The sequence below is a fragment of the Scyliorhinus torazame genome, chromosome 13 (assembly GCF_047496885.1).
Source record: "Scyliorhinus torazame isolate Kashiwa2021f chromosome 13, sScyTor2.1, whole genome shotgun sequence".
Classification (NCBI taxonomy): Eukaryota; Metazoa; Chordata; class Chondrichthyes; order Carcharhiniformes; family Scyliorhinidae; genus Scyliorhinus; species Scyliorhinus torazame.
This window is the reverse complement of record NC_092719.1, coordinates 228781862-228806378: the sequence shown is the minus strand read 5'-3', so window position 1 is coordinate 228806378 and position 24517 is coordinate 228781862. Positions and strand designations below refer to the sequence as shown.

General features: G+C 50.3%; 1 protein-coding gene across 2 annotated transcripts in view; it reads left to right on the top strand.

Annotated features, from left to right (window-relative positions):
• The window catches only part of stimate (STIM activating enhance), a 258679-nt gene that overhangs the window by 134564 nt on the left and 99598 nt on the right, over positions 1-24517 (top strand). For both annotated transcript variants that reach the window (XM_072473154.1, XM_072473155.1), the window contains exon 5: positions 12488-12600. In XM_072473154.1, coding sequence (XP_072329255.1) covers positions 12488-12600 — 113 coding nt within the window. The remainder of the gene's footprint in view (positions 1-12487; positions 12601-24517) is intronic.

The following is a 24517-nucleotide window of genomic DNA, read 5'->3' as shown; positions in this document are numbered from 1 at the left end:
CTACAGGCCCATTTCCCTTTTAAATGTAGATGCTAAGCTCCTGGCCAAGGTGATGGCGACGAGGATAGAGGACTGTGTCCCGGGGGTGGTCCACGAGGATCAAACTGGGTTTGTTAAGGGGAGACAGCTGAACACGAACATACGGAGGTTGCTAGGGGTAATGATGATGCCCCCACCAGAGGGGGAGGCGGAGATAGTGGTGGCGATGGACGCCGAGAAAGCATTCGACAGAGTGGAGTGGGATTATCTGTGGGAGGTGCTGAGGAGATTTGGTTTTGGAGAAGGGTATATCGGATGGGTACAACTGCTGTATAGGGCCCCGGTGGCGAGCGTGGTCACGAACAGACAGAGGTCTGATTACTTCCGTCTTCATAGAGGGACGAGGCAGGGGTGTCCCCTGTCTCCGTTACTGTTTGCATTGGCGATTGAGCCCCTGGCCATAGCACTGAGGGGCTCCAGGAAGTGGAGGGGAGTACTCAGGGGAGGAGAAGAACACCGGGTATCCTTGTATGCAGATGATTTATTGCTGTATGTTGCGGACCCAGTGGAGGGGATGCCTGAGATAATACAGACACTCGGGGAGTTTGGGGAATTTTCGGGGTACAAATTGAATATGGGTAAGAGTGAGTTGTTTGTGGTGCATCCGGGGGAGCAGAGCAGGGGAATAGATGACTTACCGCTGAGGAAGGTAACAAGAGATTTCCGGTACTTAGGGATTCAGATAGCCAGGAGTTGGGGAACCTTAGGCTTAATCTAACACGATTGGTGGAACAGATGAAGGAGGATTTTAAGAGATGGGACATGGTGCCCCTGTCACTGGTGGGTAGGGTGCAGGCGGTCAAAATGGTAGTCCTCCCGAGATTCCTCTTTGTGTTTCAGTGCCTTCCGGTGATGGTCACGAAGGCTTTTTTCAAGAGAATTGAGAAAAGTGTCATGAGTTTTGTGTGGGCCGGGAAGACCCCGAGAGTGAGGAGGGGGTTCTTGCAGCATAGCAGGGATAGGGGGGGCTGGCACTACCGAGCCTAAGTGAATACTACTGGGCCGCCAATATCTCAATGGTGTGTAAGTGGATGGGAGAAGGGGAGGGAGCGGCGTGGAAGAGATTGGAGATGGCGTCCTGCAAGGGAACCAGCCTACAAGCAATGGTGACGGCGCCGTTGCCGTTCTCCCCGAAGAAATACACCACAAGTCCAGTGGTGGTGGCAACACTAAAAATTTGGGGGCAGTGGAGACGACATAGGGGAAGGACGGGAGCCTCGGTGCGGTCCCCGATAAGAAATAACCATCGGTTTGTCCCGGGGAGAATGGATGGGGGATTTGGAGCATGGCAGAGAGCTGGGGTTGTGCAACTGAGAGATCTGTTCGTAGACGGGACGTTTGCGAGTCTGGGAGCGCTGACGGAAAAATATGGGTTGCCCCAAGGGAATGAATTTCGATACATGCAACTGAGGGCTTTTGCGAGGCAGCAGGTGAGGGAATTCCCGCAGCTCCCGATGCAGGAGATTCAAGATAGAGTGATCTCAGGGACATGGGTGGGGGATGGTAGAGTGTCGGATATATACAGGGAAATGAGGGACGAGGGGGTGTTTTTGTATAGATATTTGTATTAGGCTATGTATATTGGATTGTTTGATTTTATTTTTGGAGAGTTATTCTTTTTGATATGGCAGTTGCCATTTAGTTTATATATTATTTATTTATTTGTTAAAACGGCCACTGTTATTTATACTGTTTTATTGTTGTAAAAAGGAAAACCTTTGTATTGTTTTGTTTGGCCAAAAAATTTTGAATAAAATATATATTTTTTAAAAGTGACGGGGAGGCAACTCTTTTCGAACATTTTAGGAGGGTTTTGAACATGGTTATGCCGCCGGCGGAGGGGAGGGAGACAGAGGTGGTTGCGGCATTGGACGCCGAGAAGGCGTTTGACTGAGTCGAGTGGGGATATTTGATGGCAGTTGTGGAGCGGTTCGGGATTGGCCACGTTTTGTAGATTGGGTAAGGCTGCTGTACAGGGAGCCGAGGGCGAGTGACACAAATAATGTGAATTCGGATTATTTTGCTCTGCACTGTGGGACCAGGCTGGGATGTCCTATGACCACCCTGTTGTTCGTGCTAGCAATTGAGACATTGCCCATCGGATTGAAGAGTTCGGAGGTGTGGAAAGGGATAGTGCGGGGGGTGGGGGGGAGAGAGTAGAGCATTGGGTATCTTTGTATGCGGACAACTTGCTGTTGTATGTATCGGAACCGAGTCTGTCGACGATGGGGGGCATATTGGAGCTGCTTCGAGTGTTTGCGTCTTTTTCAGGATATAAACTAAATTTAGATAAAAGTGAATGTTTTGTGGTGTCTCGGCCAGGGGTGGGGGGGGCTACCATTTCGTAGGGAGGGGACTCGGTTTAGATATCTGGGGTGCAGGTGGCACTGGATTGAGGGGGGGGGGGGGGGGCTCCGTTGGTATAACATTACTAGTCTGGTGGGGAGAGTAAAAGCGGATCTAATGAGGTGGGATGGTCTCCCTCTGTTGCTGGCAGATCGGGTACAGGCAATTAAATGAACGTGTTGCCGCGATTCTTGTTTATTTTTCAGTGCCTACCGATCTGCCTGCCAAAGGCATTTTTCAAGGAAGTCGAAAAGATGATTACCTCGTTTATATAGGGGGTGGGAAGGTGGCTAGGATTAGGAAGGTGCTGTTCCAGAGAGGTCGGGGTTGGGTCTTCCGAATTTACTACATTATTACTGGGTGGTGAACATGGAGAAGGTGAGGAGCTGGGTTAGAGGGGGGGACTCCCAGTGGGTTAGAATGGAGGAGAATTGTGACTTCCGGTGGCGGCCATGAGGGAGTCGGTGGCCCCCCCCCCCCCCCTTTTTGCGTTTTTGATAGCTGGCTTTGAAGGCGAAGTCAATTTGGTACTGGTTCCACACACTGGTGTATGGAACGAAGAACCCCAAGGGCTCGAAAAGGGTGAAAAGGAAGACAAGCAAGGGCTGGGTGGAGGTTGTGGCAGAAGACAATATGGCTGATGTCCAGACCCCTGCTGTGTCGGCCCAACCATCAACGGAGGAGTTGATGCAGGTCGTTCAAGAGGGCTTCGCTTGGCAGAAACGGGACAGTCCAGATCCGATTAAAGGAATCGATCGATCAGCGGGAGCGCAGGCTGGATGCCAGGTTCAAACGATTCAGAAGCTGGAGAAAGCGCTGGCGGACCAGGAGAAGCACCAAACGGTGGTGGAGCTGGAGGTGAGGATGCTGAAGGATCAGCAAAAAAGGCTGCCGGAGAAGGTAGAGGACCTGGAGAATAGAGCTCGCCGGCAGAACTTAAGAATTGTCGGTCTCCCTGAGGGGGCTGATGCTGGCGCGTTTGTAACAAGTATGTTTCAGAAGCTTCTGGGGGAGGGGGCTTTTCCCCGACCGTTGGAGGTGGACAAGGCGTACAGAGCGCTGGCGAGGAAGCCGCGGCCGGGGGACCCCCCCCCCCCAAGGGCAATGGTGGTCCGGTTCCACAGGTTCCTGGACAAGGAGTGTGTTCTCCAGTGGGCCAAGTGCACGAGGAGCTGCAAATGGGACAACGGCATTTTGCGTGTCTACCAGGATCTGAGCGTGGACGTGGCCAGGAGGAGGGCAGGCTTTAATCAAGTTAAGGCGATCCTGTTCAAGAAGCAGGTGAAATTTGGACTCTTACACCCGGCGCATCTTTGGGTTACGCACGAGGACCAGCAACATTATTCTGAGTCGCCCGAAGATGCAATGGACTTTGGCAAGAGGAATGGGCTGGCGCTGATCTGAGAACTTTTTGTTTTAAGTTGCAACTTTTTGAGTGATGTTTATATGTTTCTCATGTCGTTTCTCTTCTGTATTTGAGTTCGGTTGAAGAAGGGGGAAGTAGAAGTTATTCGATTTCTGCGGGTTTTCGGCTTTTTACTTTGTATTACTTTGATTTGCACTATTGTGGGGGTTTTCTGTGTGTTTTTCTTTGGGTTGTCTCTTATTTTAATTGGGCGATTGGGGTCGGTTTGATGCGAACATAAGAACTAGGAGCAGGAGTAGGCCATCTGGCCCCTCGAGCCTGCTCCACCATTCAATGAGATCATGGCTGATCTTTTGTGGACTCAGCTCCACTTTCCGGCCCGAACACCATAACCCTTTATTCCTTTATTCTTCAAAAAACTATCTATCTTTATCTTAAAAACATTTAATGAAGGAGCCTCTACTGCTTCACTGGGCAAGGAATTCCAGAGATTCACAACCCTTTGGGTGAAGAAGTTTCTCCTAAACTCAGTCCTAAATCTACTTCCCCTTATTTTGAGGCTATGCCCCCTAGTTCTGCTTTCACCCGCCAGTGGAAACAATCTGCCCGCATCTATCCTGTCTATTCCCTTCATAATCTTATATGTTTCTATAAGATCCCCCCCATATCCTTCTAAATTCCAACGAGTACAGTCCCAATCTACTCAACCTCTCCTCGTAATCCAACCCCTTCAGGTCTGGTATTAACCAAGTGAATCACCTCTGCACACCCTCCAGTGCCAGTACGTCCTTTCTCAAGTAAGGAGACCAAAACTGAACACACTACTCCAGGTGTGGCCTCACTAACACCTTATACAATTGCAGCAGAACCTCCCTAGTCTTAAACTCCATCCCTCTAGCAATGAAGGACAAAATTCCATTTGCCTTCTTAATCACCTGTTGCACCTGTAAACCAACTTTTTGCGACTCATGCACTAGCACACCCAGGTCTCTCTGCACAGCAGCATGTTTTAATATTTTATCATTTGAACAATAATCCCTTTTGCTGTTATTCCTACCAAAATGGATAACCTCACATTTGTCAACATTGTATTCCATCTGCCAGACCCTAGCCCATTCACTTAACCTATCCAAATCCCTCTGCAGACTTCCAGTATCCTCTGCACTTTTTGCTTTACCACTTATCTTAGTGTCGTCTGCAAACTTGGACACATTGCTCTTGGTCCCCAACTCCAAATCATCTATGTAAATTGTGAACAGTTGTGGGCCCAACACTGATCCCTGAGGGACACCACTAGCTACTGATTGCCAACCAGAGAAACACCCATTAATCCCCACTCTTTGCTTTCTATTAATTAACCAATCCTCTATCCATGCTACTACTTTCCCCTTAATGCCATGCATCTTTCTCTTCTGCAGCAACCTTTTGTGTGGCACCTTGTCAAAGGCTTTCTGGAAATCCAGATATACCACATCCATTGGCTCCCCGTTATCTACCGCACTGTTAATGTCCTCAAAAAATTCCACTAAATTAGTTAGGCATGACCTGCCCTTTATGAACCCATGCTGCGTCTGCCCAATGGGACAATTTCCATCCAGATGCCTCGCTATTTCTTCCTTGATGATAGATTCCAGCATCTTCCCTACTACCGAAGTTAAGCTCACTGGCCTATAATTACCCTTTTTCTGCCTACCTCCTTTTTTAAACAGTGGTGTCACGTTTGCTAATTTCCAATCCGCCGGGACCACCCTAGAGTCTAGTGAATTTTGGTAAATTATCACTAGTGCATTTGCAATTTCCCTAGCCATCTCTTTTAGCACTCTGGGATGCATTCCATCAGGTCCAGGAGACTTGTCTACCTTTAGCCCCATTAGCTTGCCCATCACTACCTCCTTGGTGATAACAATCCTCTCAAGGTCCTCACCTGTCATAGCCTCATTTCCATCAGTCACTGGCATGTTATTTGTGTCTTCCACTGTGAAGACCGACCCAAAAAACCTGTTCAGTTCTTAAGCCATTTCCTCATCTCCCATTATTAAATCTCCCCTCATCCTCTAAAGGACCAATATTTACCTTAGCCCTAAGGTAGTGGGGAAGGGAAGTGGTTTTGATGGGCGGGGGGGGTAGGGGAGTGAGGGAACAATAGATGAGAGACTTCTTGGTGCCGGAGGCGAGGGCCACCAGACTAGCTGGGTGAGCTAGTCTACGGAAGCAAAGTGGGGTGTGTGCATACGATTAGTCTATAGCAGGGGTTAAGTTACAAAGTGTTGTTGCTGGGGGGGGGAGGAAGGGGGGAGTTACTCTGCTGACGAGGGAGGGACTTAGGTTTTGGGACAGAGAGGAGGTCGGGGGTGGGGGCTGCTAGGAGGCAGGCCGAAGGAGGCGCGGCGCATGGGCTGGTGGCGGGCCCGGGAAAGGGGATGGTTGATCGGTCGGGGGTGTGGGGTGGTGGGGGGGGGGGGGGGGGTGTGTGGTGGGCACGGTGACCCCAACTAGGCTGATCACCTGGAATGTTTGAGGGTTGAATGGGCCGGTCAAGAGGGCACGTATGTTCGTGCATCTGAGGGCTCTGAAGGCAGACGTGGTAATGTTGCAGGAGACACACCTGAAAGTGGCGGATAAAGTCAGGCTAAGGAAGGGTTGGGTCAGTCAGGTCTTTCATTCGGGGCTGGACACCAAGACCCAGAGGGGTTACGATTTTGATCAACAAGTGGGTGCAATTTCAGATGGGCAATATAGTCTCGGACAGGGGGGGCCGTTATGTCATGGTTAGCGGTAAGCTGGAGGGGAGGAAGGTAGCCTTGGTTAATGTGTACGTACCAAATTGGGATGACGTAGAATTTGTAAAGAGGTTGCTGGGGAAGATACCTGACCTGGACTCGCACAAGTTGGTTATGGGAGGGGATTTTAATACAGTCATCGATCCCGGCCTGGACCGGTCCTGTTCAAAAACGGTAGGGTGCCAGCAATGGCAAAGGAACTGATAGGGTTCATGGAGCAGGCGGGGGGGGGGGGGGGGGGGGGGGGGGGCGCGGGGGGGCGCGGGGGGCGCGGGGGGGGGGGTCGACCCTTGGAAGTTTAGGCAGCCAACGGGGCAACGGGGAAGGTGTTTTCTTTTTATTCGCATGTCCACAAGGTTTATTCCCGGATAGATTTTGAGCAGGGATTTACTGGTGGGGGTGGTGGACACGAAGTATTCGGCCATCACTATTTCGGATCATGCCCCACACTAGGTGGAACTGCAGGTTAGTGAGGAGCGCCTGCAATGGAGGTTAGAGGTGGGATTGTTGGCGGACGAGGCGGTGTGCGAGAGGCTGAGGAAGTGCATGCAGAATTACCTGCAGGTTAATGACACTGGGGAAGTCTCAGCAGCGGTGGTCTGGGAGGCGCTGAAGGCAGTGGTGAGAGGGGAGCTGGATTTCGATCCGGGCTCATATGGGACAGGACGGATAGGGCAGAAACGGATCGACTGGTTAAGGAGATCTTGCAGATAGACAGGAGGTATGCGGTGACCCCGGGGGTGGAGCTCTTAAGGGAAAGTCGGAGGCTGCAGGCGGAGTTCGGGGAGGGTTGTCCACATGTAAGGCAGTGGAGCAGCTTAGAAAGGCGAGGGGTGCGTTTTACGAACATGGGGAGAAGGCCAGCAGAATGCTTGCTCAGCAGCTTAGGACGAGGGAGATGGCCAGGGAAATAGAGAGGGTGGTTGATGGGGAGGGGAACTTGGTAGGGGAGTCGGCAGGGCGTTCAGGGACTTTTACAGCAGGCTCTATTGCTCGGAACCCCCCCAAGTGGCCAGAGGAGATGAGACTTTTTTTGGACGGACTGACTTTCCCAAGAGTGGGTAGGGAGCTGGTAGATGGGCTGGGGGCCCCCATTAGAGCCGAAGAAATAGTTGAGGGTTTGAAGGCAATGCAATTGGGTAAAGCCCCAGGGCCGGACGGGTACCCGGTGGAGTTCTATTAAAAAGTTCTCGGGGATTTTAGGGCCGATGTTGGTCAAGATTTTCAATGAGGCAAGGGACAGAGGGGCGCTGCCCCCGACTTTGTCACAGGCCACTATTTTGTTGATATTGAAGCGGGACAAGAACCCGGAGCTATGCGGGTCATATAGGCTGATCTCCCTGCTTAATGTGGATGCCAAGTTGCTGGCCAAACTTTTGGCCTCCAGGATTGAAGATTGTGTGCCGGATGTGATTATGGAGGATCAAACCGGGTTTGTCAAGGGCAGGCAGTTGGTGGCCAATATACGAAGGTTGCTCAATGTGATCATGATGGGAGTAGGGAGGTTGAGGTAGTTGTGGCAATGGACGCAGAAAAGGCGTTCGACCGGGTGGAGTGGGGCTATTTATGGGAGGTGCTGGGATGATTTGGGTTTGGAAAGGGCTTTATCGACTGGGTCAGGCTGTTGTACCAGGCCCCGGAGGCTAGTGTAAGGACGAATAGGACGGCCTCAGACTATTTTAGACCGTACCGGGGGACAAGACGGGTGCCCCCTCTCCCCACTTTTGTTCGCGTTAGCTATAAAGCCACTGACAATTGCTCTGAGAGCTTCAAGGGGCTAGAAGGGGCTGGTTCGGAGGGGGGGGGGGTGGTGGATGGAATATAGAGTCTCGCTGTATGCGGACGACCTGCTCTTATCTGCAACTGTACAGGACCCTGGTGAGACCACATTTGGAGTATTGCGTGCAGTTCTGGTCACCTCGTTGTAGGAAGGATGTGAAAGCATTGGAAAGGGTGCAAAGGAGATTTACCAGGATGCTGCCTGGATTGGAGGGTAGGTCTTATGAGGAAAGGTTGAGGGAGCTAGGGGATTTTCTCATTGGAGCGAAGGAGGATGAGAGGCGACTTAATAGAGGTTTATAAGATGATGAGGGGGAGAGATAGAGTGGACGTTCAGAGACTATTTCCTCGGGTGGATGTAGCTGTTACAAGGGGGCATAACTATAAGGTTCGGGGTGGGAGATATAGGAGGGCTGTCCGAGGTAGGTTCTTTACTCAGAGAGTGGTTAGGGTGTGGATTGGACTGCCTGCTGTGATAGTGAAGTCGGACACTTTAGGAACTTTCAAGCGGTTATTGGGTAGGCACATGGAGCACACCAGAGTGACAGGGAGTGGGATAGCTTGATCTTGGTTTCGGACAAAGCTCGGCACAACATCGAGGGTCGAAGGGCCTGTCCTGTGCTGTACTGTTCTATGTTCTATACGTATCGGATCCAGGGGCAGGGATGGGCGAAATTATGGCCGTTTTGGGGGAATTTGGCCGGTTTTCTGGTTATAAACTGAATATGGCAAAGAGTGAGATGTTTGTAGTTCAGGCGAGGGGCCAGGGGGGGTCGGCTGTGGGAGCTGCCGCTTAGGTAAGCAGGGGACAGTTTCAGGTACTTAGGGATACAAGTGGCGCGCGACTGGGGCCGGTTACACAAGTTGAACTTGTCCCAGTTGGTTGAACAGATGAGGGGGCGAGTTTCAGAGATGGGATGTCGTTAGCTGGGAGGGTGCTGATGGTCAAAATGATGTTCCTACCGAGATTTCTGTTCGTATTTCAGTGTCTCCCAATTTTCATTCTGCAGTCCTTTTATAAGAGGGCCAATAAAATCATCCTGGGCTTTGTGTGGGCGGGTAAGTCCCCGTGAGTGAAGAAGATGATGCTTGAGTGGAACCGGGGGAGGGACGCTGCCGAATTTTAGCAATCATTACTGGGCGGCTAACATAGCCATGATAAGGAAGTGGGTGGTGGGGGCAGGGTCGGTTTGGGAGCGGATGGAGGCAGCTTTGTGTAGGGGCACCAGTCTGGGGGCGTTGGTAACGGTACCTCTGCCATCCCCGCCAGCGGGGTACTCCACCAGCCCCGTAGTGGTGGCAGTCCTGAGAATCTGGAGTCAGTGGAGAAGGTACGCATCGGTCTGGTCCCCAAATCAACGGTTTGCCTCGGGGAGCTTGGATGGGGGTTCCGAGTATGGCGAAGGGCGGGAATTGAGAAGATGGGGGACTTGTTTTTAGAGGATAGCTTCCCTAGCTTGAGGGCGCTGGAGGAGAAGTTTGGGTTGGCAAGGTGGAACAGATTTAGATATTTACAGGTGCGGGACTTTCTGCGCAGGCAGGTATCAACCTTCCCACTCCTGCCACTAAGGGGGATCCAGGATAGGGTAGTGTATCGGGGATGGATGGGGAGGGGAGCGTCTCGGACATCTACAAAGAACTCATGGGGGCGGAGGAGACGCAGACCGAGGTGCTGAAGCGTAAGTGGGAGGAGGAGCTGGGGGGTGAGATGGAGGATGGCTTATGGGCGGACGCGTTGAGCAGAGTTAACGCAACCACAACATGCACCAGGCTCAGCTTGATCCAATTCAAGGTGGTTCACCGGGCTCACATGACAGTGGGCCGGATGAGTAGATTCTTTGGGGTAGAGGACAGGTGTGTAAAATGTGTGGGAGGACCAGCGAACCATGCTTACATGTTCTGGGCGTGTCCAAAACTTAGGGGATATTGGCAGGGGTGTCCAGAGTATTGAAAACAAGGGTGGCAATGAGTCCAGAGGTGGCGATATTTGGGGTTTCGAAGGACCATGGAGTCCAGGAGGAGAAAGAAGCTGACATTTTGGCCTTTGCTTCCCTGGTAGCCCAGAGACGGATACTGCTAGCTTGGAGAGACTCAAAGCCCCCGAAGTCAGAGACCTGGCTAACTGACATGGCAAACTTTCTCGGCCTAGAGAAGGTTAAGTTCGCCTTGAGAGGGTCACAGTTAAGGGTTCGCCCGGAGGTGGCAACCATTCATCGACTTCGCGGAGAAGGGGGGAGGTTAGGGTAGCGTAGAATAGGGGGTCAATTAGGCTGGTCTTGGCGGGATGGGAGTCAGTGATTGCACTTTGTTTATTGTTCTTTGTACATTGTTTTATACTGTTGTTGTTTGTAATGCCAAAAATACCTCATTAAAATTGTTTATTTTTAAAAAAGGAATGGAGGAGAATCTATGTAGGGGGTCGAGGCTGAGGGTGTTGGCAACAGCGCCACCCCCAATGGTCCCGGGGAAATACACGGAGTCCGGTAGTAGTAGCGACGTTGAAAATCTGGAGGCAGTTGCACCAGCACTTTAGGCTGGGGGCAGGGTCAAGGGAAATGCTGATTCGGGGGAATCACAGATTTGAACCAGGGAAGTGGGATGGGAGTTTTCAGAGATGGGAGGAGAAGGGAGTCAGGGCATTAAAGGATTTGTTTCTAGGGGGCTGATATGTGGGATAGAAGGAGCTAGGGGTGAAATATGGGTTGGGGCAGGAGGAAATGTTTATGTATATGCAGGTCCGAGAGTTTGCTAAGAAGGAGATACAGAGCTTTCCGGTGGCGCCGGCCTCCACACTGTTGGAGGAGGTGCTGACGACAGGGGGAGTGGAGAAGGGGGTGATGTCGGTGATTTATGGGGCGATTCGAGGAGAAGAGAAGGCACTGCTGGAGGGGATTAAGACAAAGTGGGAGGAAGAGTTGGGAGAGAGCATGGAGGAGGGGTTGTGGTGTGAGGTGCTCCGGAGGATAAATGCCTCAACTTCGTGCGCGAGGTTGGGGTTGATACAACTGAAGGTGGTGTATAGGACGCACCTCACGAGGGCGAGGATGAGCCAACTCTTTGTGAGGGTAAAGGATGTTTGTGAGCGTTGCGGGGGGGGGGGGGGGGGGGGGGGGGGGGGGGGGGGAGGGGGGGGTGGCGCAAACCATGTTCATATGTTTTGGTCCTGTCCAAAGCTGGAAGGGTATTGGAGGGAGATGATCAGGGTAATTTTGAAGGTGGTACATTTGAGGCTTGAGCCGGGTCCTCTGGAGGCCATATTCGGGGTATTGGATCGGCCGGGGTTGGAAGCGGGTGCGGAGGCAGATGTTTTAGCCTTCGCCTCGCTGATTACACGAAGGCGGATCCTGTTGGGGTGGTCAGTCTCTCCACCCTATGCCTGGGCGTGGCGGGAGGGATCTGTTGGAGTTTTTAACACTCAAAGGTGATGTTTAAGTTGAGTGGAAGGATGAGGATTCTGCAATTCACGGGCTTTGTTTATTATACACTTTCAAGAATTGGATGACACTGAACATTAGTGGGGGGACTGGGTTGGGCGGGGGGGGGGGGGGGGGGGGGGGGGGATTGGCGTTGGTCTGTGTATGTGTTGGTGACTATGTATGGGATGGATTCCTGAATCCTTTTCTTTTATGTTTGTATTTAAAATGTTGAAGGTTGTTTGGAGATTGGTGGGAGGAGGGGATTGTTGGCCAGGAGATTGACATTGTATTGTTGATTGTTTGTTGGTGGGTGTAAATTTGGATGAAAATGTGAAAAAGGAGAATAAAAAAATATATTTTTTAATTAATTAGCAGTCCTGTGACTTCGGTCCTCGTTTTATATAAAAGAAGTAACTCTTACCGTCTTTTGAGCCAGGGTTCTATTCTGGGATTTTCCTGTCCAGTTACAACACCAACTGGATGGTAACATGATGATAATGCCCAGGATGTTGACGGTGGGAATTCAGTGTTGGCAATGCCGTTGGATGTCGAAGTGTGCCTGTGGTGGTGGTTGGAATCAGTTGTTGAAGTTAATCTTGTTCTCCCACATGTGTGACATGAATATTACTTGCCACTTAACAGTCCAGACGTGAATGTTGTGTAGTTCTTGCTGCAATTATTTATTGTAATTGTAATGAAATAATCCAGCTGTTAACGAGTTGCATTCAGCACTAACTCCATGTACTGAACTTTAATTGCAGGAGATCCTGTGGAATGCAGTGCTTGGGTTGGACAATGTGCACTTTACCTGCTAATTATGATGTTGGAGAAGACTGTGGTGATTGTAGTGCTGCTCTTACCTCAGTGGAAGAAGGTTTGTATCCTTTTTCTCTCCCGTCTTGATTCAAACTTACATTGTGTGTTTCTGAATTCCTCGTGTATTTGTGACTAATGAGCGAGTTGAAGTGCACGAATTGTGGGTCAGTTGGGTCCGGACAATACCTGGCCTCTCGTGACCAGGTGAAGGGATGTGCTGTTTGGTACGATCCACCGCCACCGCCAATAATTGGGCATGTGAGACCTATATACTTGGCATCATGCCCACACTGAATTTCATATATATGGCATTGGCATGGCGCCCTGGTCTGCGCAGTCAATTCCACCCCCACTTGCCCCAGGGTCGCAACACAGTTTTAATTAAAGTGACTTGAATATCCAATGTCTTTGGTTTGAAGGGCAGCATGGTAGCATAGTGGTCAGCACAATTGCTTCACAGCTCCAGAGTCCCAGGTTCGATTCCCGGCTTGGGTCACTGTCTGTGCGGAGTCTGCACGTTCTCCCCGTGTGTGCGTGGGTTTCCTCCGGGTGCTCCGGTTTCCTCCCACAGTCCAAAGATGCGCAGGTTAGGTGGATTGGCCATGCTAAATTGCCCTTAGTGTCCAAAATTGACCTTAGTGTTGGGTGGGGTTACTGAGTTATGGGGATAGGGTGGAGGTGTGGGTTTGGGTAGGGTGCTCTTTCCAAGAGCCGGTGCAGACTCGATGGGCCGAATGGCCTCCTTCTGCACTGTAAATTCTATGATCTATGATCCTGATTAGGTACAGCGACCAGGTTTGCACATTTTAACACATATGACCTTTTATTGTTTAACAGTAATTAATATTGGGCAGCACAGTGGCGCAGTGGTTAGCACTGCTGTCTCATGGCGCCGAGGTCCCAGGTTCGATCTCGGCTCTAAATCACTGTCCGTGTGGAGTTTGCATATTCTCCCCATTTTTGAGTGGGTTTTGCCCCCACAACCCAAAGATGTGCAGGGTAGATGGATTGGCCACGCTAAATTGCCCCTTAATTGGAAAAAATTAATTGGGTACTCTAAATTTATAAAACAAGCCGTAATTAATATTTTTTTTTAAAATAATATTTTATTGAAAATTTTTGGTCAACCAACACAGTACATTGTGCATCCTTTACACAACATTATAACAATACAGATAATAATGACCTTTTTTATTTAAACAAGAACAAAAGAAAACAACAACAAATAAATAAATATTAAATAACAAAAATAAAAACTAGCCCTAATTGGCAACTGCCTTGTCTCAGGCCACCCCCCCCCCCCCCCCCCCCCCCCCCCCCCCCCCCCAAGTCCTGGGCTGCTGCTGCTGCCTTCTTTTTTCCCCCATCTATCTTTCCGCAAGATATTCGACGAACGGTTGCCACCGCCTGGTAAACCCTTGAGCCGACCCCCTTAGGACGAACTTAATCCGCTCTAACTTTATGAACCCCGCCATATCATTTATCCAGGTCTCCACCCCCGGGGGCTTGGCTTCTTTCCACATTAGCAATATCCTGCGCCGGGCTACTAGGGACGCAAAGGCCAAGACATCGGCCTCTCTCGCCTCCTGCACTCCCGGCTCTTGTGCAACCCCAAATATAGCCAACCCCCAGCTTGGTTCGACCCGGACTCCTACTACTTTCGAAAGCACCTTTGTCACCCCCATCCAAAACCCCTGTAGTGCCGGGCATGACCAAAACATATGGGTATGATTCGCTGGGCTTCTCGAGCACCTCGCACACCTATCCTCCACCCCAAAAAATTTACTGAGCCGTGTTCCAGTCATATGTGCCCTGTGTAATACCTTAAACTGAATCAGGCTTAGCCTGGCGCACGAGGACGACGAGTTTACCCTGTTTAGGGCATCTGCCCACAGCCCCTCCTCGATCTCCTCCCCTAGCTCTTCTTCCCATTTCCCTTTTAGTTCGTCCACCATAGTCTCCCCTTCATCCCTCATTTCCCTATATATATCCGACACCTTACCGTCCCCCACCCATTTCTTCGAGATGACCCTGTCCTGCACCTCTTGTGTCGGGAGCTGCGGGAATTCCCTCACCTGTTGCCTCGCAAAAGCCCTCAATTGCATGTACCTGAATGCATTCCCTTGGGGCAACCCATATTTCTCAGTCAGCGCTCCCAGACTCGCGAACTTCCCATCCACAAATAGATCTTTCAATTGCGTTATACCTGCTCTTTGCCACATTCCATATCCCCCATCCATTCCCCCCGGGGCAAACCTGTGGTTGTTTCTTATCGGGGACCCCCCCAATGCTCCGGTCTTTCCCCTATGTCGTCTCCACTGTCCCCAAATCTTCAGTGTAGCTACCACCACCGGACTTGTGGTATAGTTCCTTGGTGAGAACGGCAATGGGGCTGTCACCATAGCCTGCAGGCTGGTCCCCCTACAGGACGCCCTCTCTAATCTCTTCCACGCCGCTCCTTCCTCCTCTCCCATCCACTTACTCACCATTGAAATATTAGCGGCCCAATAATACTCACTTAGGCTCGGTAGTGCCAGCCCCCCCCTATCCCTACTACGCTGTAAGAATCCCTTCCTCACTCTCGGAGTCTTCCCGGCCCAAACAAAACCCATGATACTCTTTTCTATCCTTTTGAAAAAAGCCTTCGTGATCACCACCGGGAGGCACTGAAACACAAAGAGGAATCTCGGGAGGACCACCATCTTAACTGCCTGCACCCTCCCTGCCATTGACAATGCTACCATATCCCATCTCTTGAAATCTTCCTCCATCTGTTCCACCAACCGCGTCAAATTTAGCCTGTGCAATGTGCCCCAATTCTTAGCTATCTGGATCCCCAGGTAACGAAAGTCTCTTGTTACCTTCCTCAACGGTAGGTCTTCTATTTCTCTACTCTGCTCCCCTGGATGCACCACAAACAGCTCACTCTTCCCCATGTTCAATTTATACCCTGAAAAATCCCCAAACTCCCCAAGTATCCGCATTATTTCTGGCATCCCCTCCGCTGGATCCGCCACATATAGTAGCAGATCATCCGCATATAAAGATACCCGGTGTTCTTCTCCTCCCCTAAGTATTCCCCTCCATCTCTTGGAACCTCTCAGCGCTATCGCCAGGGGCTCAATCGCCAGTGCAAACAGTAATGGGGACAGAGGACATCCCTGCCTTGTCCCTCTATGGAGCCGAAAATATGCCGATCCCCGTCCATTCGTGACCACACTCGCCACTGGGGCCCTATACAACAGCTGCACCCATCTAACATACCCCTCTCAAAACCCAAATCTCCTCAACACCTCCCACAGATAATCCCATTCCACTCTATCAAATGCTTTCTCGGCATCCATCGCCACTACTATCTCCGTTTCACCCTCTGGTGGGGCCATCATCATTACCCCTAACAGCCTCCGTATATTCGTGTTCAGCTGTCTCCCCTTCACCAACCCAGTTTGGTCCTCATGAACCACCCCCGGGACACATTCCTCTATTCTCATTGCCATTACCTTGGCCAGGACCTTGGCATCCACATTGAGGAGGGAAATTGGTCTGTAGGACCCGCATTGTAGCGGATCCTTTTCCTTCTTTAAGAGAAGCGATATCGTTGCTTCTGACATAGTCGGGGGCAGTTGTCCCCTTTCCTTTGCCTCGTTAAAGGTCCTCGTCAGTAGCGGGGCGAGCAAGTCCAAATATTTTCTGTAAAATTCAACTGGGAATCCGTCCGGTCCCAGGGCCTTTCCCGTCTGCATGTTCCTAATTCCTTTCACCACTTCTTCTACCGTGATCTGTGCTCCCAGTCCCACCCTTTCCTGCTCTTCCACCTTGGGAATTTCCAGCCGATCCAAAAAATCCATCATTCTCTCCCTCCCATCCGGGGGTTGAGCTTCATACAATTTTTTATAAAATGTCTTGAACACTTCGTTCACTCTCTCCGCTCCCCGCTCCGTCTCTCCTTCCTCGTCCCTCACCCCCCCTATTTCCCTCGCTGCTCCCCTTTTCCTCAATTGGTGTGCCAGCAATCTGCTCGCCTTCTCTCCATATTCATACTGTACACCCTGCGCCTTCCTCCATTGTGCCTCTGCAGTGCCTGTAGTCAGCAAGTCAAATTCCACATGCAGCCTTTGCCTTTCCCTGTACAGTCCCTCCTCCGGTGCTTCCGCATATTGTCTATCCACCCTCAAAAGTTCTTGCAGCAACCGCTCCCGTTCCTTACTCTCCTGCTTCCCTTTATGTGTCCTTATTGATATCAGCTCCCCCCTAACCACCGCCTTCAACGCCTCCCAGACCACTCCCACCTGAACCTCCCCATTGTCATTGCGTTCCAAGTACTTTTCAATGCATCCCCTCACCCTTAGGCACACCCCCTCATCCGCCATTAGTCCCATGTCCATTCTCCAGGGTGGGCGCCCTCTTGTTTCCTCCCCTATCTCCAAGTCTACCCAGTGTGGGGCATGATCCGAAATGGCTATAGCCGTATATTCCGTTCCCCTCACCCTCGGGATCAATTCCCTACCCAACACAAAAAAGTCTATGCGTGAATAGACTTTATGGACATAGGAGAAAAACGAGAACTCCTTACTCCTAGGTCTACTGAATCTCCACGGGTCCACCCCTCCCATCTGCTCCATAAAATCCTTAAGCACCTTGGCTGCTGCCGGCCTCCTACCAGTCCTGGACTTCGACCTATCCAGCCTTGGTTCCAACACCGTGTTAAAGTCTCCCCCCATTATCAGCTTTCCGGTCTCTAGGTCTGGGATGCGTCCTAGCATTCGCCTCATAAAGTTGGCATCGTCCCAGTTCGGGGCATACACGTTTACCAAAACCACCATCTCTCCCTGTAATTTGCCACTCACCATCACGTATCTGCCCCCGTTATCCGCCACTATAGTCTTCGCCTCGAACATTACCCGCTTCCCCACTAATATAGCCACCCCCCTGTTTTTCGCATCCAGCCCCGAATGGAACACCTGCCCCACCCATCCTTTGCGCAGCCTAACCTGGTCTATCAGTTTCAGGTGCGTTTCCTGTAGCATAACCACATCTGCTTTAAGTTTCTTAAGGTGTGCGAGTACTCGTGCCCTCTTTATCGGCCCGTTAAGCCCCCTCACGTTCCACGTGATCAGCCGAGTTGGGGGGCTTCCCACCCCCCCCCCCTTGCCGGTTAGCCATCATCTTTTTCCAGCTTCTCACCCAGTTCCCACGCAGCTGTATCTCTCCCAGACGGTGCCCCCCCCGCCCATCCTTTCCCGTACCCACTCCCCCCTTTCCCCAGCAGCAGCAACCCAGTAATTCCCCCCCCCCCCCCCGCTAGACCCCCCGCTAGCGTAATTACTCCCCCCATGTTGCTCCCAGAGGTCAGCAAACTCTGGCTGACCTCGGCTTCCCCCCGTGATCACGGCTCGCACCGTGCGACACCCCCTCCTTCCTGCTTCTCTATTCCCGCCATAATTATCATAGCGCGGGAACCAAGCCCGCGCCTCTCCCTCGGCCCCGCCTCCCATGGCCAACGCCCCATCTCCTCTCCCTCCCCACCTCCCCCCATCACCACCTGTGGGAGAAAGAAAAGTTACCATACCGCAGGATCAAAACATAAAACCCCTCTTCGCCCCCCCCCCATTCGCCCCACCACTTTGTCCAAACGTTCATTTTCATAATCCAATCATTCCAATTTTTCTTCTACAATAAAAGTCCACGCTTCATCCGCCGTTTCAAAGTAGTGGTGCCTCCCTTGATATGTGACCCACAGTCTTGCCGGTTGCAGCATTCCAAATTTTATCATCTTTTTGTGAAGTACCGCTTTGGCCCGATTAAAGCTCGCCCTCCTTCTCGCCACCTCCGCACTCCAATCTTGATAAACGCGGATCACCGCGTTCTCCCATTTACTACACCGAGTTTTCTTCGCCCATCTAAGGACCGTTTCTCTATCCTTAAAACGGAGGAATCTCACCACTATGGCTCTGGGAGTTTCTCCTGCTCTCGATCCTCGCACCATAACTCGGTATGCTCCCTCCACCTCCAACGGACCCGTCGGGGCCTCCGCTCCCATTAACGAGTGCAGCATCGTGCTCACATATGCCCCGACGTCCGCCCCCTCCACACCTTCAGGAAGGCCAAGAATCCTCAAGTTGTTCCTCCCTGCGTTGTTTTCCAGTGCCTCCAACCTCTCCACAGATCATTTCTGGTGTGCCTCCTGTATCTCCGACTTCACCACCAGGCCCTGTATATCGTTCTCATTCTCTGCTGCTTTCGCCTTCACGACCCGAAGCTCCTGCTCCTGGGTCTTTTGTTCCTCTTTCAGCCCTTCAATCGCCTGTAATATCGGGGCCAACAACTCTTTCTTCATTTCCTTTTTTATCTCCTCCACGCAGCGTTTCAAGAACTCTTGTTGTTCAGGGCCCCATATGAAACTGCCACCTTCCGACGCCATCTTGGTTTCTGCTTGCCTTCCTTGCCGTTGTTCCAAAGGATCCGCTGCAATCCGGCCACTTTCCTCTCCTTTTTCCATCCGTGTCCAGGGGGAATACCCTTCTGGTTTACCGCACGGTGTTTTTAGCCGTTAAAATTGCCGTTGGGGCTCCTATCAAGAGCCCAAAAGTCTGTTCCACCGGGAGCTGCCGAAACGTGCGACTCAGCTGGTCATCGCCGCACCCGGAAGTCGTCGCCGTAATTAATATTAAGTATGCAACAATACAACTGGTTAACTATTTTTTTTAAAACTTCATTTACGGAATGTGGGGGTCGCCAGTTAGGCCAGAACTTATTGCCCATCCCTAGTTGTCATTCAGAAGGTGGTGGTGAGTTGCTTTCTTGAACCGCTGCAGTCCTTGAGATGTAGGTAGAACCACAATGCTGTTAGGGAGGGAGTTCCATGATTTTGACCCAGCAACAATGAAGGAACGGCGATATATTTCCAAGTAGGGGTGGCAAGGGACTTGGAAGGGAACCTCCAGGTGGTGGGGTCCCCAGGTATCTGCTGCTCTTGGCCTTCTCGATGGTAGTGGTCATGGGTTTGGAAGGTGCTGCCGAAGGAACCTTGGTGAGTTGCTGCAGTGCATCTTGTAGATGGTACACACGGCTGCCACTGTTCGTCGGTGGTGGAGGGATTGACTGTTTGTGGACTGGGGAGCAATCAAGCGGGCTGCTTTGTCCTGGATAGTGTTGAGCTTCTTGAGTGTTGTTGGAGCTGCGCTCATCCAAGCAAGTGGAGAGTATTCCATTACACTCCTGACTTGTGCCTTGTAGATGGTGGACAGGCTTTGGGAGCCAGGAGGTGAGTTACTCGCCGTAGAATTCCTCGCCCTTGACTTGCACTGGTAGCCACAGTATTAATGTGGCTGGGTCCAGTTCAGTTTCTGATCAATGGTAACCCCCAGGATGTTGATTGTGGCAGATTCAGCGATGTAATGCCATTGAATGTCAAGGCGTGGTGGTTGGAGATGGTCATTGCCTGGCACTTGTTTAGCACAAATGTAACTTGCCACTTGTCAGCCTAAGCCTGGATATTGTACAGGTCTTGCTGCATTTGAACATGGACTGCTTCATTATCTGAGGAGACACGAATGGTGCTGAAAATTGTGGAGTCATCTGCAAACATCCCCACCCTTAAGATGGAAGGGAGGTCATTGATGAAGCAGCTGAAGATGGTTGGGCCTAGGACACTATCCTGAGGAACTCCTGCAGTGATGTCCTGGAGCTGAGATGATTGATCTCCAAAAAACATCTTCCTTTGTGCCAGGTATGACTTCAAACAGGGAGGGGTTTCCCACCTGATTCCCGTTGACTCCAGTTTTACTGGGGCCCCTTGATGCCATATTCAGTCTAATGCTGCCTTGATGTCAGAGGCAGTCGCTCTCACCTCACCTCTGTCATTCAGCTCTTTTGTCCATGTTTGAATTGTCGCTATGTGTACCCGAACAGGCGGCGGAGTGTGGCGCTAGGGGATTTTCACAGTACCTTCATTGCAGTGATAATATAAGCCTACTTGTGACACTAATAAAGATTATTATGAATGCTAACATTGCATTTGCCTTCTTAACTGACAACTGAACCTAGATGTTAACCTGAAGAAAATCCTGAACTAGGACTCTTAAGTCCCTTTGTCTTCTGATTTCCGAAGTCTTTCCCCAATCAGTTTATGCCTCTATTCTTCCGACCAAAGTACATTACCTCACACTTTTCCACATTGTATTCCATCTGCCACTTCTTTGCCCACTCTCCTAGCCTGTCCAAATCCTTTAGCAGCCTCCCCGCTTCCTCAGTATAACCTGTTCTTCTACAGATCTTTGTATCATCTGCAAATGTAGCAACAGCGCCTTCAGTTCCTTCTTCCAGATCATTAATGTGCATTGTGAAAAGTGTGGACCCAACACTGACCCCTGCAGAACACCACTAGTCACGTCCACTGATTCTCCCTTGTCTAACATCCTTGTTACCTCCTTAAAAAAATTCTAACAGATTTGTCAGGCATGACCTCCCTTTGACTAATCCGTGCTGATTCAGTCCTATTCTGCCATGCACTTCTAAGTACTCCGCAATCTCATTCTTAATAATAGACTCTCAAAACTTACCAATGACCAAAGTCAGGCTAACCGGCTTATAATTTCCCTTCTTCTGCCTCCCTCCCTTCTAAAATAGGGGTACTACATTAGCCAGTTTCCAATCCTCTGGGAACCTCCCTACCTCCAATGATTCCCAAAAGATCAACACCAATGCCTCCATAAACTCCTCAGCTATCTCCTTCAGAACCCTGGAGTATAGTCCATCCGGTCCAGGTGATTTATCCACCTTCCGACCTTTTGGTTTCCCCAGAACCTTCTCCTTAATGATGGCCACTACACTCACCTCTGTGCCCTGACTTTCTTGAAGTTCAGGTATGCCACTGTCTTCCACTGTGAAGACTGATGCAAAGTACCTATTCAGTTCTTCTGCCATTTCTTTGTTTTTTATATTACTGCTCCAGCCACATTTTCCAATGGTCTGATGTCTATTCTTGCCTCTCTCTTACCATTTATATGTCGGAAAAAAACTCTTGCAATCTTCTTTTATATTTCCAGCTAGCTTGCACTCCTATTTCATCTTCTCCCCCCTTATTGCTTTTTTTAGTTGTCCTCTGCTTGCTTTTAAAGACTTCCCCATCCTCTGGCTTCCCACTAATTCTCGCCACTTTGTATGCTTTTCCTTTGCTTTTAGGCTGTCCTTGACTTCCCTCGTCAGCCATGGATGCCTCATCCTCCCTTTAGCGTGCTTCCTCCTCCTTGGGATGAATTTCTGTTGTGCCTCCCGAATAACCCGCCCAAAACTCCTGCCATTGCTGTTCCACTGTCTTCCCTCTACCGAAGTTAAGCTAACTGGCCTATATTACCCGCTTTCTGCCGACCTCCTTTTTTCAACAGTGGTGTCACGTTTGCTAATTTCCAATCCGCCGGGACCACCCCAGAGTCTAGTGAATTTTGGTAAATTATCACTAGTGCATTTGCAATTTCCCTAGCCATCTCTTTTAGCATTCTGGGATGCATTCCATCAGGGCCAGGAGACTCGTCTACCTTTAGCCCCATTAGCTTGTCCATCACTACCTCCTTAGTGATAACAATCCTCTCAAGGTCCTCACCTGTCATAGCCTCATTTCCATCAGTCACTGGCATGTTATTTGTGTCTTCCACTGTGAAGACCGACCCAAAAAACCTGTTCAGTTCCTCAGCCATTTCCTCATCTCACATTATTAAACCCTTCTTCTCATCCTCTAAAGGACCAATATTTACCTTATCCACTCTTTTTTTTGTTTGATATATTTGTAGAAAATGTTACTATCTGTTTTTATATTCTGAGCCAGTTTACTCTCCTAATCTATCTTACTCTTCTTTATAGCTTTTTTAGTAGCTTTCTGTTGCCCCTTAAAGATTTCCCAATCCCACTGATCTTTGTCACTTTGTATGCTTTTTCCTTCAATTTGATACTCTCCCTTATTTCCTTAGATATCCAAGGTCGATTTTCCCTCTTTCTACCATCCTTCCTTTTTACAAAGTACAAAGAAAGGTACAGCACAGGAACAGGCCCTTCGGCCCTCCAAGCCCATGCCGACCATGCTGCCCATCTAAACTAAAATCTTCTACACTTCCGGGGTCCGTATCCCTCTATTCCCATCCTATTCATGTATTTGTCAAGATGCCCCTTAAACGTCACTATCGTCCCTGCTTCCACCACCTCCTCCGGTAGCGAGTTCCAGGCACCCACTACCCTCTGTGTAAAAAAACTTGCCTCGTACATCTCCTTTAAACCTTGCCCCTCGCACCTTAAACCTATGCCTCCTAGTAATTGACCCCTCTGCCCTGGGGAAAAGCCCCTGACTATCCACTCTGTCTATGGCCCTCATAATTTTATAGAGGTCGCCCTTCAACCTCCTTCATTCCAGTGAGAACAAACCGAGTTTATTCAATCTCTCCTTAAAATGATTGATTTTGATTTATTGTCACGTGTACCGAGGTACAGTGAAAAGTATTATTCTGCGTACAACCCAGACACATCGTACCATACTTGAAAAACATAGGACATATAAAAATACACAATGTAAATACATAGGCACGGACATTGGGTGAAGAATACGGAGTGTAGTGCTACCACTGTAAAGAAGATGCTTACAGATATCAATTCAGTCCATTGGAGGTCGTTTAGGAGTCTGGTAACAGCGGGGAAGAAGCTGCTTTTGAATCTTAGTGCTTGTCCTCAGACTTTTGTATCTTCTGCCCAATGGAAGAGGTTGGAAGAGAGAATAACCCAGGTTGGAGGGTCTTTGATTATGCTGCCCACTTTCCCAAGGCAGCGGGACAGGTGTAGACAGAGTCAATAGATGGGAGGCAGGTTCGTGTGATGGACTGGGCTGTGTTCACGACTCTCTGTAGTTTCTTACAGTCTTGGGCTGAGCAGTTGCCATACCTGGCTGTGATGCAGCCCGATAGGATGCTTTCGATGCTGCATGTTTGTGTGAAATGTCTCTTCAGCTAATTCCACACCCTGACCGTCGACTGCACCACAGAGTATACTTCCCCGGAGTTAACGGCACGGGGCTGTCACCATAGCTCTCAGACTGGATCCTCTACAGGACTCCACCAACTTGACCGCCCCCCCCCAAATATCGTCTCCCTCCACATTCGCCACCCAATAATAGTGCAGCAGGTTTGGTAGTGCAAACCCTCCTTTTCTGTCTTGTCTCTGTAGCAGAACCCTCTTTACCCTGGACACCTTCCCTGCCCAAATGAACTCCGAGATCACTGTCTCCAACTTCCGGAAGGAGGCCTTGGGAAGAAAGATCTGGAAGGACTGGAAATAATATTATCACTTATTGTCACAAGTAGGCTTCAATGAAGTTACTGTGAAAAGCCCCTAGTCGCCACATTCCGACACCTGTTCGGGGAGGCTGGTACGGGAATTGGAACCGCGACGCTGCCTTGTTCTGCATTACAAGCCAGCTGTTTAGCCCACTGTGCTAAACCAGCCCCAGGAACATTGGCAGCCCATTCATCTCTATCACCTGTGTATTCCTTGCTCGTGTCAGGTGCAATGTGTGTCCCCCTAATCTCCACTAACGTAGTCAAATTCCACCTGCCTTGCCATCTGAATACTCAAATACCTAAACCTTTCCCTAACTACCTTGGATGGCAACACCTCAAAATTATCCCCCCCACCCCGCCACGTTCACCGGAAACATCTCACTGTTCCTGATGTTTAGCTTTACCCAGCGATGGCCCCAAACCTTTCCAATAGTCCCACGATCCTACCCATACTCTCTAGCGGGTCCGACACAAACAGCATCAGGTCGTCCACGTACAATGACACCCGGTGTCCCCTGCTTCCCCTCACGATCCCCTGCCACTGCACAGACCCTCGAAGGCCCAACGCCAAGTGTTTAATTGCCAGCATGAAGACCGCCAGCGACAACAGACACCCCTGCCTCGTTCTCCTGGGCAGTCCAAAACTTGGTGAACTCG